This window comes from Bos mutus, chromosome 26 (assembly GCF_027580195.1).
Source record: "Bos mutus isolate GX-2022 chromosome 26, NWIPB_WYAK_1.1, whole genome shotgun sequence".
Classification (NCBI taxonomy): domain Eukaryota; kingdom Metazoa; phylum Chordata; class Mammalia; order Artiodactyla; family Bovidae; genus Bos; species Bos mutus.
Genome location: NC_091642.1, coordinates 28,903,858 through 28,918,280, shown reverse-complemented (window position 1 = coordinate 28,918,280; position 14,423 = coordinate 28,903,858). Strand labels below are relative to the sequence as shown.

General features: G+C 39.8%; 1 protein-coding gene across 3 annotated transcripts in view; it reads right to left on the bottom strand.

Annotated features, from left to right (window-relative positions):
• The window catches only part of ARMH3 (armadillo like helical domain containing 3), a 181,447-nt gene that overhangs the window by 125,692 nt on the left and 41,332 nt on the right, over positions 1-14,423 (bottom strand). For all 3 annotated transcript variants that reach the window (XM_005888075.2, XM_070363369.1, XM_070363368.1), the window contains 5 exons: positions 14,306-14,364; positions 12,731-12,796; positions 11,447-11,516; positions 10,312-10,372; positions 2,932-3,020 (listed from right to left, as the gene is read on the bottom strand). In XM_005888075.2, coding sequence (XP_005888137.1) covers positions 2,932-3,020; positions 10,312-10,372; positions 11,447-11,516; positions 12,731-12,796; positions 14,306-14,364 — 345 coding nt within the window. The remainder of the gene's footprint in view (positions 1-2,931; positions 3,021-10,311; positions 10,373-11,446; positions 11,517-12,730; positions 12,797-14,305; positions 14,365-14,423) is intronic.

Sequence of the window (14,423 nt, the reverse complement as noted above, 5' to 3'; positions counted from 1 at the left end):
CCTAATCTTTTACTCAAAATAGGAAGTCTGTGTAGCCTAGAGGTCAGAGAAGAGCTTTTGAACTTCCCATAACTTGGTGGAAAACAGTGACTGCTGAAAATAGGGTAATGAGAAAGACAAGACTTTTTCCTTTCTATATTCAAGTTGAGGTTAGCCTAAATATATTTCTGCATGTACTCAGATACCATGGTGACAGGCATCATATAAACAGACCATGGCAGCAGGGAGTAGGTCAGGGATTACATCTGTAAAACCAACATATCAGGCAGGATTAAAGCCCCAACCAATATAGCTGCCTCCTCCTTATCATAAAACCAAACCAGAAAACTCCATATAGGAATTTGGAGGGGGATCCCTGGCTACTTCCCCAAAAAGAAAGAGGTAGTCAAACAGTATAAGAATAAAAATAACCAAAGAGCAGTGAGACTAAACACTCTCATTCCAAACAATAAAAGGCACTTGCCATCCATGCTTCCCGGGCACATGAGGTCTCTCATGTGTCTGACCTAACAACACATGCCTTACCAGTTTTATTTGTAAGTAAAATTCAACTAAAGTTTGCAGCACATGTATGGGCAAGCTTCTGTATACATAAGCATATTTGCCATGATGAGTTTCACATACCTCCCTCAAATCTATACGTCTAGAAGGCAAAGAAAGAATGAAAACATAGGCAAACCGACATATGAGGGGTATTACCAGCCAAGGAGTGGATCCACCATAGACACATTTATATTCACTGATTACAATATTATACATTATTATGGGCTCTGATGCATCCGATGTAGTCTAGTATTTTGCAGCTTTCCTTAATACCTGCTGCTCTGCATCTCACTATATATATTCCATGTATGAACACAGGGAGTCAAGTCCCAGGGGGGCTCACCCAGTCTACACAGAAAAGGAGCTAACCTCACCTGGCAGAGAACTCCAGTACAAATGCCTATGCCTGGAACAAGCAGCCATCCAAGCCTCATTAATGACACTCATATACACCTCCTCTCAACCTATCAAGGGCCTTAGCATGCCAATCAGTCCTGAGATAGCAAATAATTACACACAGAGCTAAACATGACATGAAGTACTCAAAGAAATAAAGTCAATACAGGATAAAGAATGGTCTCTTGCTTCAGTTTCTCACCAGAATAGGGAAAGCAGATCCAGAAAAGATAAATATAAAAGACTTTTAAAATTTCTTTAAAAGATAATTGCCTCTTTAAATAAAAATGATGGAAATGTATTTTGGGGTTTATAAAATACATAAAAGTTAAACATATGACAACAACAGCACAAAGGACAGAATGCAAGAGAGTAAGACAATAAACAGAACCCTAGGACCGAGGGAGACAGACGAGCGTGAACAGGAGAAGGCAATGAAAAAGACAAGAGAAGAGGAGAAAATGAGGAAGAGGACAACTGATGAAAGGATAGGAGAAAAGCCAGAGAGCTCCCAGGGGCAAGAGAAAGGATAGCTAGGACAGAAAGTAAAGGTGATAGAATAAAAGAGAAAACAACACCAGAAGAGAATCAAAGGCAGGCAAAATTACTACTGCCATCCACTCTAGTACTACAATGTGTAACTTCATCCCAGTTATAGGCATAAACCATTTGTACTTGTTACACTAATGTCCAGAGATCTGCATCATTTTTGTGTTTTCTCTTTAATTCTAAATTTTTAAATTAATCATACAACTAATGCATAGGCAACCAAAGAGTCCTTTATATTAAAAAGAATTGTTCCAACCTAAGAAATTCAAACTTTAGTCATTTCAATCTTTTGATCTCTCTTTAGCTTTTCTGACATTCTCTCAATTTTGAACTCTCACATAATCATACTCTTCTCCTAAAATATCAAAATGCCACTACTGCCACTTGGTGTTGTTATCCTACTCCCCCTTCACCACTATAGGCAGTAACTGCAAATTTGCTAATCCATTAATTAAAGATCTCTACTTCCCATTATGAAGGACTAAATTTAGAAAGCCAAATTGGGTTGGGAGGAAACCATGTGTCACAACAAGTGAGATGAATTCCATGGGAGGGGGTGGGGTTACTGGCCTGTTTCTCACAAAGCCTCTGACACTCACATACACTTCTCTGCTCAGAATACAGAGAAGCTCTCCCAAGGGTGGGGCAAACAATTTACCACTATAATCATCTGGAGAAGATTTTATTGTCCTATCAGGTCACAAAAGCCACAGGACCTATCAGCAAGCAAATGCCTCAGGAAACATGTCTCCTCTGCTTTTCTGAAACCTCCAATCTAGATGCACAAAAGAAAGGGGTGGCAAGCCAGTATTAATTGTACCCTTAGAGAAGAGCCACTCTTTCCCCCCACAGGGGTGGCAGTAACTTTACTGGGCTACCAAATGGATGCAAAGACAAAAGTAAACACTGTAATTTGCTGTTTTTGTCTCTGGCACAGGGGGAGTGGTAAAACTGACACTGTCTGTAAACAGTAATAATGCCAGATGTAACACAAAGAACAGGGTTTCCCCCAACTCTCCACCCCCTCCCCACCCCCTCTCCTTAAGACATTCCTCCTGGGATTACTCATCCCCAGGAAACACACAGAAGCCTCCCTATAGTCCATATGCTGTTACCAAATGGAACCAAGAGAGAATCCAAGTTTGTACTGACTCCTCAATGGAAGAATCAATGGAACTCAAGAAATATTTAATTGTTTCTGCCAGCTGACAAAAAAATACAGGGAGAAGGAATAAGAGAGAAAGTATAAAATAGATATATATGTGACATGCCCATGTTTGGATTATAACAAGGCTGAAATGACAAAAAGAAGAGTTGAAAATACAAGCATCCTAAACAAACTAAAAAGTTTGTTTGATTGTTTGTTTTAAATTCATCTATGCCCAGGCACAGGTGCTCATAAAAGATATAGGAAAAGATGATGAATTCAAAAGAGAAAGTTACCTGACCAGAGCTCCCGCCAGGTATAATGCAGGCGTACTCTACACTTCTTCTGATAGCAAAGTAGTTTATGTACTACCTGAATGCAGCGCCTGGAACAGAAAAAGAGAAAAACTGGAATAAGTCTAAAGTTACGGTGCAACTCACCACAGATACCCTTTCTTTAACAAGGCAACTTTTGCTAAGACCACAAAAAACACTGAATATGAAGCTGTACACATGGGAAAGAAAGGAACTTCTGCAACTTTCTCTTGGATAAAAGCCCCACCCCCAAACACACACAACGTTACTTGTGCTAATTCCCCTATCTCTAGAAGGGAGTTATAACCACATCTAAGTCAGCATTCAATTAGGCACTACTTTTACCATTCCCTTGAGTATCTTTCCTCAGAGGAAGAATGCACCATGAACCAAAATGAGACTACATTCGAGACTGCAAACATGGGATGCAAAGATGTAAAAGTAAAGAACTTAAGACTTTAGATCTATTTAAATGTTTTTAATGTAAATAAAATTTTAAATAATATTTAAATTTTGATTTACATTAAAGGTTAGATTAACAATTCAGTTCTTCAGTTGCACTAACCACAAGTACTCAGAAGTCACGTGTGCCTAGTGGCTACCATACTGGACAACACAGAAAAACAGAACATTTTTATAATCACAAAAATTATACTGGCAGTGCTATTCTAGATCACTGGACTATTAAACATTATTCACATCCCAACAACAAAAATGCTTTTGAGAATATTTCCAAATAAACTGAAAAATGAAAGACATTTTTAAACATTGTAACCCTAACAAAAAAAATGTTTTTTCATCTCTGGGGAAGAATTCTGAAAGCTTAAAAAGCTATGAGTGAATGTATAAAGGAATATATTGATAAAATTTACTTCCTAAAAATAAAAATCTTGGGACTTCCCTGGTGGTCCAGTGGTTAAGAATCCACCTGCCAATGCAGGGGAGGTAGGTTCGATCTCTGGCTGGGGAACTAAGATCCCACATCCTGTGGCACAACTAAGCCCACGGGCCACAACTACTGAGCCCACACACCACAACTAGAGAGGAACACAACAAAAGGTCCTGCAGAAATGTTTTGCATGATGCAACAAAGATCTCACGTACCGCAACTAAGACCCAACTGCAGCCAAAATAAATATTTTTTAAAGCCTTTAAAATAAATTTGAAAAAATAAAAATCTCATTTGAATAAAAAAGCTGTAATGATTAAAATTAAAAGCCAAATATGGGAAATTACATTTGCAACAAGTGACATGAAATGGTTATTATGCTTAATACATATGAGTTTATATAAATTGATAAGAAAAAATAACAACACACCTAATAAGAAAGATGGGCAAAGGAAATGGACAACAAATCCCTCCATCCCCAAAAAAGAGGAAAAATATGGAAAGTTAACATTTTCCTATAATGTTCAATTTCACCTTAAAAAGGTACATTAAAACAAAATTCTGTGTTCTTTTTTTTTTTTTTTTGGCGGGGGGGCACCTGTGTGGCTGCAGGCTGTTAGTTCCCCAACCAGGGCTAGAGCCTATGCCCCTGCAGTGGAAGTGTGGAATCTTAACCACTGACTGGCAGGGAACTCCCCAACAAGATTCTGTTTTTGCAAACCAAATTAATATAGATTTTAATGCTAACAGCTAAAGGTATGAACAACCCAAATATCTATCAACTAATTAATGGATAAATGAAATGATGTTGTACACCCAAACAACGGAATATTACTCGGCCATAAAAAGGAACACTGTAACATGAATAAAATCCTGGAAATATGCTAAGTAAAAGGTCAGTCATGAAAGATCATATAATACATAATTTCATTTACATAAAATGTCCAAAATAGGCAGATGTATGGAGGAGCCCTGTAGGCTGCAGTCCACGGAGTCACTAAGAGTCGGACACGACTGAGTGACTTCACTTTCACTTTTCACTTTCCTGCATTGGAGAAGGAAATGGCAACCCACTCCAGTGGAGAGTCCCAGGGATGGTGGAGCCTGGTGGGCTGCCGTCTACAGGGTAGCACAGAGTCGGACACGACTGAAGTGACTTAGCAGCAGAGACAGAAAGTAGACTGGGGGTGGGAAGAAAGAGGCCCAAGTCTTGGAACATATTGCTCTGAAGCCCCAAGCTCATCACACAAACCAAAAGATTCACAGGAAACTGTCAGACCTAACTTCATTCATTCCATAAATACTGACTGTAAACCAAATGAAGATCTAGTACTTAAGTCAAAACTAAACTCTCAAGTTCCTGGAAATCAGATCTAGATAGTCTGCTAGTTTCAGGCAAATAAAGAGGCTCTTTCTCCCAAAACTCTCCTGACACCAAAGAATTAAGCAAAAGAAACAGAAATAAGCCAGGTAAAAGGGTGCAGCAAAAAGTGGCTTCTCCATACCTAACATGCCGCAGTTGAAATTCAGCTGAATGACAATACTTCTAGAGGTGAGAGAAAGACTCTCTCGGGTTCTGGGGTTTTAATATGAGACAGAGTATCCTGAGATCCCACTAACTTCAGCAGACATCATATCAATATGTAGGATATCAATCTGACAGCTCATGAAATCAAGCAAAAATGGTGACAGCTAATTTTTGGGGCCTCTTAACAGAGGGCAAAAGAAAAAGGGGTTAAAAAAAAAACAACCCCACCACTGACAACAACAGCAACAACAAAAACACAACAAACTTCCCTTTATGGAGTGAGACACAAGGACATTAAAGTGCCTGACAACATATCAAAGACACAAATGAAGAGAAATAAATTTGTAAGTTAAAGTCCTGCAAGTTTCCAAAATAATTCCAATAATGGAATGGGCCTGCACTGCTACCTCACTAGCCTATTCTACTTGCCTCGTTATTCACATCTCTCTGTTCTTTCCATTCCTCAGAGTTCTAAGTGGTCTTACAGGAGATTTTCAGACCGAATTTTATAAGAGGACTATGTGACAGAGATCTCTCTTAAAAGACTTCAGTATATATTAAAAATATTTTACAAACCAGATAAATATAAATACATATGACAAAACTTTTAAATAATTCCCTTTTATTCTCTAAACAGAGTATACAGAATACAGAATGGTGGCTCAGACGGAAAAGAATCTGCCTACAATGCAGGAGACCCAGGTTTGATCCCTGGGTTGGGAAGATTCCCCAGAGAAGGAAATGAATGGCAACCCCCACCAGTATTCTTGCCTGGAGAATTTCATGGATAGAGGAGCCCAATGGGCTACAGTCCATGGAGTCACAAAGAGTCGGACATGACTGAGCGATTAACACATTCTCTAAATAAACTGTATCAAAACCACTTACAAAGTAATATAAATTGTAGTGTAAATCTTCCTAATACTTTCCAAACCATTTGCTGATTTTTAGAAATTGTGGTGTGATCTTCCACATGATGCAGCTGTCAGTAGCTACAGGATGCCCTCGTTTGAGCCATGATTTAACTCAGGAAAATACAAACTACTCTACCAATTTGCCATTAAACTGATAGTCATTAGGTCCCTCCCTGGGGCTGAAAACGGTGCTGCAGCCAGCAAGGGTGGCTGGCCACTGCCCATGCATGACCATCCACACACAGAACATTCCTGGACACCAGCACTTCTCACACGTCCTAGATCTGGACAGCTGCACCCTGTCTCTGTTGACAACATCCTCCCAGCACTGAGCCACTGTGGAGCAGCAGTGAGACACCACCTATGTTACCACACTCTGGTGCCAGCCCCCTCTGGTTCAAAGGCTTTTTATATCCACTCCAAGCTCCGTTCTTTTTCCTGCAGCCACCCAACAAGGGACATTATTTGCCTTGTGGTCTCAGTAACTTATATTACTTACCAAACAGAATGCAAATTTTAAAAACTGCTATGATCTTAAAGATATGCTGGCTGAATGACTCCAAGCCGACAGCTTAGGGCATTTCTTTTATGCATGTAACAGTTTCCTATTTTAACACAAGACAGTTCAACTTTAACTTGAAACTCTTCTTGTGGGGTCTACTGAAGTCTCTACCCACAGGTCTGAGAATTCCTGATTTAGAAAGTGTCCAAGTTTTCCACGTAGGAGTAATTTAAAGGAGAGTTTTCTCTCCTCAGAGACCATTTCCCCTAACTCCCAATCCTGTGCCAGCAGTAGAGGTTGGCAGCAAGAATCAAAGAGTAGCAGCCAGAAAAGGAAATTAATTGGTTGGGTTTTCCTACCTCTTACTGCTCCAAGCAAAACTTTTTTTTTTTTTTTTCTGTATAAGCACCTTTCTCTATTATTACTTTACCTACAGCATTCACACACAGATATGAAACTATTTTGTTTCTGACCCAGATTCTGGCTTGAGTATTAAGTCTTTCCATATTCTGTATTGCTTCATATTTCACCAGGAGGATTACAAACTTATCTGAAATGGTAGAAATTCATTTTACTTTCAATTTCTCATTGTGCTGTATGCTGCTGAAAAGCAGTATATAATGAGAAGTGAGAGCAGCAACTTGGCCTGATGCCCAGCTGGGAGCAGATAAGTTCACCTAAAAAGGACTTGATGCTCCAAATGCCAGAAACTGGAAAGATGGCTGGAAGTGGGGGAGGCAGATATGGAAATATGCCCAGGGGTAGTAATGGAGAAAGTGAATTCAGCCTGAGGGTGGGACCTTTTGCCCAGCCTCTGTCAGCTTGATGCCTCATTATCTTCTCCATCTTCCCTAACCTCAGGACATTCAATTAGGAAGCAGGTGGAAAAGGAACTGAGAAAGCAAAGCAAAGCAAAAAAAAAAAAAAGGCAGGAACCAGGGGGAAGAGGGAAGATCAGGTTCACTGGCTGGGATGTGAGGGTTTAGTCTTATGTCATCCCCACCTTCTACTGTTACCCATCATCCACTTATTTCAGGTAACACTTTTTCTACTCTCTTGTCCTTCCTCCATGCACCCTACACTCTAATCCTCTTGAATTTCTTTCTATTCTCCAAAGTAGGCCACACTATCAAGTCCCCAAGCTTTTGAACATGCTGGTCCCCTGCTTGGGGTGTTGCTCCCCACTCCTCTGCATACAAAACTTGCCTACTATTTCTTCATGACTCAGGTCAAGCACAGCCTTTTCTGATGCCCCAGTGAGTATTAGTCACTCTGTACAAATCTTTTGTCATTTATCACACTAGTAGTTAAGAGCGAGCACAGTCTCTTTCCTAAGACAGACAAGCTTGAATCTTGGTGATGCAATGTACATATGCAACTGTGGTAGCCAGCCCACAAGATGGCCCCCAATGGACCCCACCTCCTGGGATTCACATCCTTACAGAGTCCCTTCCAACACTGCTTTAGGCTTGGTCTGTGAGACCAACAGAAATGGTATGTTGTTTGAGATTAGGTTATAAAAGGCCCTATGGCTTCCATCTTGGGCTCTCACTCTCCTTTCCTTTCTCTCTTGGATTACTTGCTTTGGAGAAAGTCAGCTGTCATGTCAAACAACCCACATGGCTAGGAACTGAGATTTACCAACAACCATGTAAGTGAGCTTTGAAGCAATTCTCCAGCCCCAGGAGAGCCCCAGTAGAGCCCCAGTAAAGCTAACATATTGACTGAGGCCTATATCAAACCCTATACTGCAAGCTGCTACTGGATCACTGAGCCACAGAAACTGTGAAGTAATAAATGCCTGCTTTAAACCCCTATGTTTTGGAGTAGTTTGTTACACAGCAATAGGTAATACACCTGCTAAGGGGTGGGAACAACTTAGGATTTACTGTAAGAAAACCTGGGTTCAACTCCAGACACTGGTGCTTACTAACAGAATAATCTAACCTTCAGAGCCTCAGTTTCCTTCCTTGGAAAATGAGTAAACTAAGACTATAATAATATATTACAAAGAAAAAAAACTATATACTAGAACTAGAATATAAGATAAATAAGTAAAAATAAAGCCTGTAGCAAAACAAATATAATCCTTGAGGTACTGACGTTAAGCAATCCCATCTAAAATAAGCAGAAAATTCATCTGATAAGTGTTATTAAAAAAAGCAGCTTTTCATGGTCTTTAAATTGCAATAAGGGGCTTCCCTGATAGCTCAGTTGGTAACGCATCTGCCCGCAATGCATGAAATAAAGGATCAAACTAATTTTAAACAACCAAAAGATACAGAAAAATGCAAACCAGAAACTACTTATCTAAAAGTAAAATTTGTATCTTATTTCATACCTAGGAAATTAAGAATACGTAGCAGTACTCTTGGAGATGGCAATGGCACCCCACTCCAGTACTCTTGCCTGGAAAATCCCACGGATGGAGGAGCCTGGTAGGCTGTAGTCCATGGGGTTGCTAAGAGTTGGACACGACTGAGCAACTTCTCTTTCACTTTTCACTTTCATGCATTGGAGAAGGAAATGGCAACCCACTCCAGTGTTTTTGCCTGGAGAATCCCAGGGACGGGGGAGCCTGGTGGGCTTCCGTCTATGGGGTCATACAGAGTTGGACACGACTGAAGCGACTTAGCAGCAGCAGCAGCAGCAGCAGCAGCAGCAGCCTACAAATAAGTCTAAAAACTAGAGCTATTCTGTTCAGAGTAAAATCCTTCGTATCTCCCCAGATCCCAGGCTCAGCATTGGAATAAGGTACATTAAGCTTGCTGTGCACCAAACTTCTCTCTTACTTGAAAAAGTGGAGGTACTAATTCTGTTGTCAGACTGAATCCAGATGTGTTTTAAGGAATAAAGAAAATACATATACTTGAGATCACACTAATATGGCACAGCTGTTCCTAGGCATTAATGAAAAGAAGAATGCTAAAATAGCTAAGAAGCAAGAAAGCCTAAAGGCTTAAACTTTATTAAAATATGAAGACTTTCAGTTGTTTCTAGTTATACTGGTTGTAAAGAATTGTGACAGACAATCAGATCTTCTCGGGAGGCAGGAGACTCCCAGCCAGGCCACTATATATACACAATCTAACTAGCTAGTGGAATTCTGACTAGGTTGCTTGTACAATGTAGGCTAAGAATGAACCAAAAGATCTCTCTCTCTCTGGCCTTTCCCTACCATCTAAATGCTGCTGACTCCTTTGATGCCAAGGTCTAGGGATGACTAAGTGGGTTGCTGGTATTCCATATCTTTGGATACAAGAGTCACCCATGATCTCTGCTTCAACATATCAGCCCTATTCTTCATGCAGTATGCCTAAAAGTGATAATGAAGATACGTGGTTTGTGCTTTACCCTCTTTCTGGAAAAATGTATAAACCCAGGCCATGAAACACTCCTTGACACTTCTCTGCATATATACGTGCTTTTCCTGAAGTGAAGTATACATAAAAATTTTGTGACTATTAAACTTCTTACACTCAAGTCTATAAAATAGATTTGCACACATTAAATGAACCATGGTACTTACACATAGAGATCCATAGGAAACTCCTTCATCATGTGTGTTACAATAAACTCCACCATCAGGTCTGAATGGGAAAAAGAGAAAAATCAGATCAATCAGAATGAAATTCATTGCTTGCCTTTGGAGTTGGGAGAAAAACTTTATCAGTACACCTTACACCCATGCTGAATGGCATCAACTAACCACATCTTTATTAACATGCATTTAAATCTATTTTATATAAGGTACTTTTTGCAACACTTTCACCACCTGCCACTTGTAAGGTAACAAGAAAATTAGTTTACTCTCCCACTTCAGAAGGATACTTTGACCTGCCAATAAACTCACATACAAGGGAGATTTCACTGTACAGATATTTCATACCATGGCACTAATGCAAAATGCCAGAGGGAAATCATATTCTGAGAACCAAGTGATGAGGCAAGCAGAGAAAAAATTATGGATCACATCTGTGTAACCAGAGACTCAAACTCTAAAGCTATGTCAGTCTTTCTTGTCTTCCTATCACACTCAGCTTGACAGATATTGACCAAAATGGTCTGGGGAGGTTTAGGTCAATAAAGGCTTACTATATAGTCTTAATTACTGTTTTTAAAATCAAGTAGATTTAGGAAGTAGGGCTTAATATTATAGTGAAATGGGATTAAGAGTTCAGATCATTCGCCTGAGGAAAATGCAGAATTCTGGGCAGACAAAATTACTTGCAATACAGCCCCCTATCTGTCAGCTCTGTCAGCCTCCTCTCAGCTTAATTTACTCAGAGGAAGTTTTGTATGTCTAAACCTTGAACTTTCGCCTCCTGGCCCACTGACACATCAATTTGGACCAAGAAATGGAGGGAAGAATTTGAGATCTTTATCAGGTATAAGAAAGTTTACAAATTTATGTATCAAGCTTAGATATTTGTATCCCTAGAAAGAACTTTTTCTTTGAACAGGGGCACCCTTTAATTGAACATTAAATTCATTGGGATTGCTTTATCAAACTCAACAAGAAACACGGTTCCTTAGGCCAGGAAAGAAATATAACTAGTAACTTCTTCTCTGAGGAGGAAGCACATTAAACAGGATCTATCCCTTATCTTAAACATGAAAACCTATCACTGGCTCAGAAACATGCCCATTTTGATGATACTCACCCAGTACTGCACATACTAACGGACGGCAGGGAAGGTTCTTGTCTGCTGCCTTCTTCCTGTGTCTCATAGGCTTTACACAAATACGAAATGAGATTATAAGACATCTGAACTAACATCCAATGGTTCACCATCATTTTTTTTTCATGCAAATAACATCACTACTACTGGGAATTCCCTGGTGATCCAGTGATTAGGATTCTGTGCTTCCAATGCTGGGGGCCCAGGTTCAATCCCTGGTCAGGGAACTAGCATCCCATAAAATCCATGGCCTGGCCAAAAGAAGAAACATCAATAATAAAATAAAACCACTACAGAGAAGCTACCTTTCCTTTCTCTTTCAAGTGGTGGGTGTTGGGTGAGGCAGGGAGGACATATAAGTGCTTCTCAGTTATTGATGCAGGCCTGGGACAAAAACACAGTTCACAGCAAGACCACAGGCCCACAGGGCACTGATGCATACTACAAGGGGAAAGCTATTGTTTTTGTTTTGATTTTACCTATACAAGTGACATTACTGACAACAAACACTAATATTTTTCTTTGCTAAAATAATAAGTAAGAAAAAGGGAGAATGTGGCTGTGTAGAGGCAGCAACAGTTAGCAGTTCAAAAAAAAGGAAAAGCTTTTTTTAAAGGAAGTTTTAAATATAAACCTCAAGGTGATATTTCTGAATATAACTCCAAGTTTTAGGAAACTCCTTGATCCTTCATACTCTATTTCCACCTCTCAGATGCATAAATCTAATAAGCAGGATCTAGCATCACCCAATCAAAGATCACAGTATATTCTGAAAACAAAAGGCTTAGGCCCGTCTCCTTGTTGAAATCTACATTACTGATACATTCAATGTCAAGATATACCTTTTTGGGTTTTTTTGTTTGTTTGTTTGCTTCTTTTTAGTTCGTTTGTTTGTGGCCGTGCTGGGTGGCATGTGGGATCTTAGTTCCCTGACCAGGAATCAAACCTATGCCTCCTGCAGTGGAAGTACAGAATCTTAACAAATGGACCACCAGAGAAGTCCCCTGATACATTCTACAATAATATTACTGCCATGGGCATGTGACTGTGGATCTTTCCACCCTCTATTGAGTAAGTAACACCTCCAAGACACACACAAAAAATTCCAACAACAGGCATGTGTCTTCTGAACAACAGTTAAGCAAGAGCCCTTTAGGATAAATTTCCACCCACATCTGTTCTAGTAGGATCAATGTCATCGTCTCCAATCCTGCAACCATAAAAAAATTCCTCTAAGAAAAAACAAGAAGTAAAAATCATACCTACCATTCTATGTAAGTTTACTCGAAAATTCATGTTGTCATCATGCAAAAATGCATTGGCATATTGATCCTAATAAAAATAAAAACACAGATAAGAAGGGAATAAGAGCTATCTATAATCTATACTCTTATTAAAGTCCAAGGATTTACAGGTCTTAAAAGAACTCCTTTCAAGGACCAGTTACAGAGCTAACGGGAGAAGACTACAGCCTTTATGTCAAGCCCTACTTAAGCCATGAGGTTTCACTTAAGTGTAATTTCCCAGTAGGTCTCTAACTGGGCAAAAATCTCAAGGCAAATTACAAACAATAAAAATTAAGGCACAGGCACTTAAGACAAAAGCTGAGAGGAATCTGTCTTCCTATTCTCTCTTCCTTCCCATCTGCCCAAGGAGCATAGGGACTGCAAGTCACATGTGCAGGCTACACATGAGGATCTGCGATTAAGAAGAAAGGTCTGCGCTCCGCCGGGAACAGGCTTGGCACAGCAAGAGAAAACTGCTTACTCAGGCAGCGGCAATAGGCAAGACCCCGTATATCCCTGGCTTTGCTGAAGACCGATGGAAAATCAAAAGACTCTCACCATGCATCAGTAATAAACATCCCTCGGCTCTTTCCCAACAACTTTTCTGAAGATCTGACATGCCTACAAATTCCAATTCCTAGGATCTGCTACAATTTGTGAAAAACAACTCCTTTAATTATTTTCTTAGTAAGATTTTTGAAAAGCAATTACACCAGGCCCACTGCTAATAAGCAGCTCTTCTACAGCTACTCCTAACCTGGTGAAAAGTAGGTCAACTTTCCACAGCAAACATAAAAATGGAAAGACTGAGGGAGATGTCTGCTCCACGTGGACCACACCTTAAATATTTTTCTTGGGAGAGAAAAGATCCCAATAAGGAATAAGTGAAGGAGGAGATTGAAACTACAAATTCAGCTCTAAATTGACTCAATTTCTGCCAGACCTCTGTTGCCAACAAGATATAAGGTGAGTTCAGGCCTAATTAATTCAACCAAAAGTGACTCTTTCCAAAGCCCAGGTTGCATCTTCTCTTATTTATTTACCCTCTGGTTCTTGTCCTTCATCGAACTACAATCAATCCAACTTTACTCAATTTCCAATGCTCATCCCTCAGCTTTTCTCTCCACCTCTCCCCACAGAAACCTGAGTTCCTTTTTTCATTTTGCTAAATGCAAAAGATTCAACATAAATAGTTCTAAAGGGGCAGGACTGTTTTTTTCTGAAGAGGTGTAAGTCTCTTTAGAGTTCCAAACTCTTAAGAACTAGAATCTTCCAGTTCTCAATTATAGCAGTTCTCATATGAATTCATTATGAAGTCATGCAGTAAATACTAACTGACCCTCTACTACGTGCCAGACACTGAGAAAACACTGGCAAAGAAGACAAAGGACCTACTGGTGCTTACATTCCAGTGGAGGAGATAATATAAAGGAGGAAGATTTTCTCTCCCAAACTTTAGGTCCCTAAAAGTCAAGAGACAGGAACTGGAGAGAAGGGTAGAAAAGAGAGCATTCTGTAAGGGAACAGCTCATATCAGAAGGCTGGTGAGACCTACCTCTGCAATACATGTAAGGATAATCAGACAGAGTTTGCCACTGTGAAGCCGGTGCTCATCTGAAAAGAAAAAATAAATCATTCTCTCTAAATCATCCAGACCATGTTTCTATAGAGAA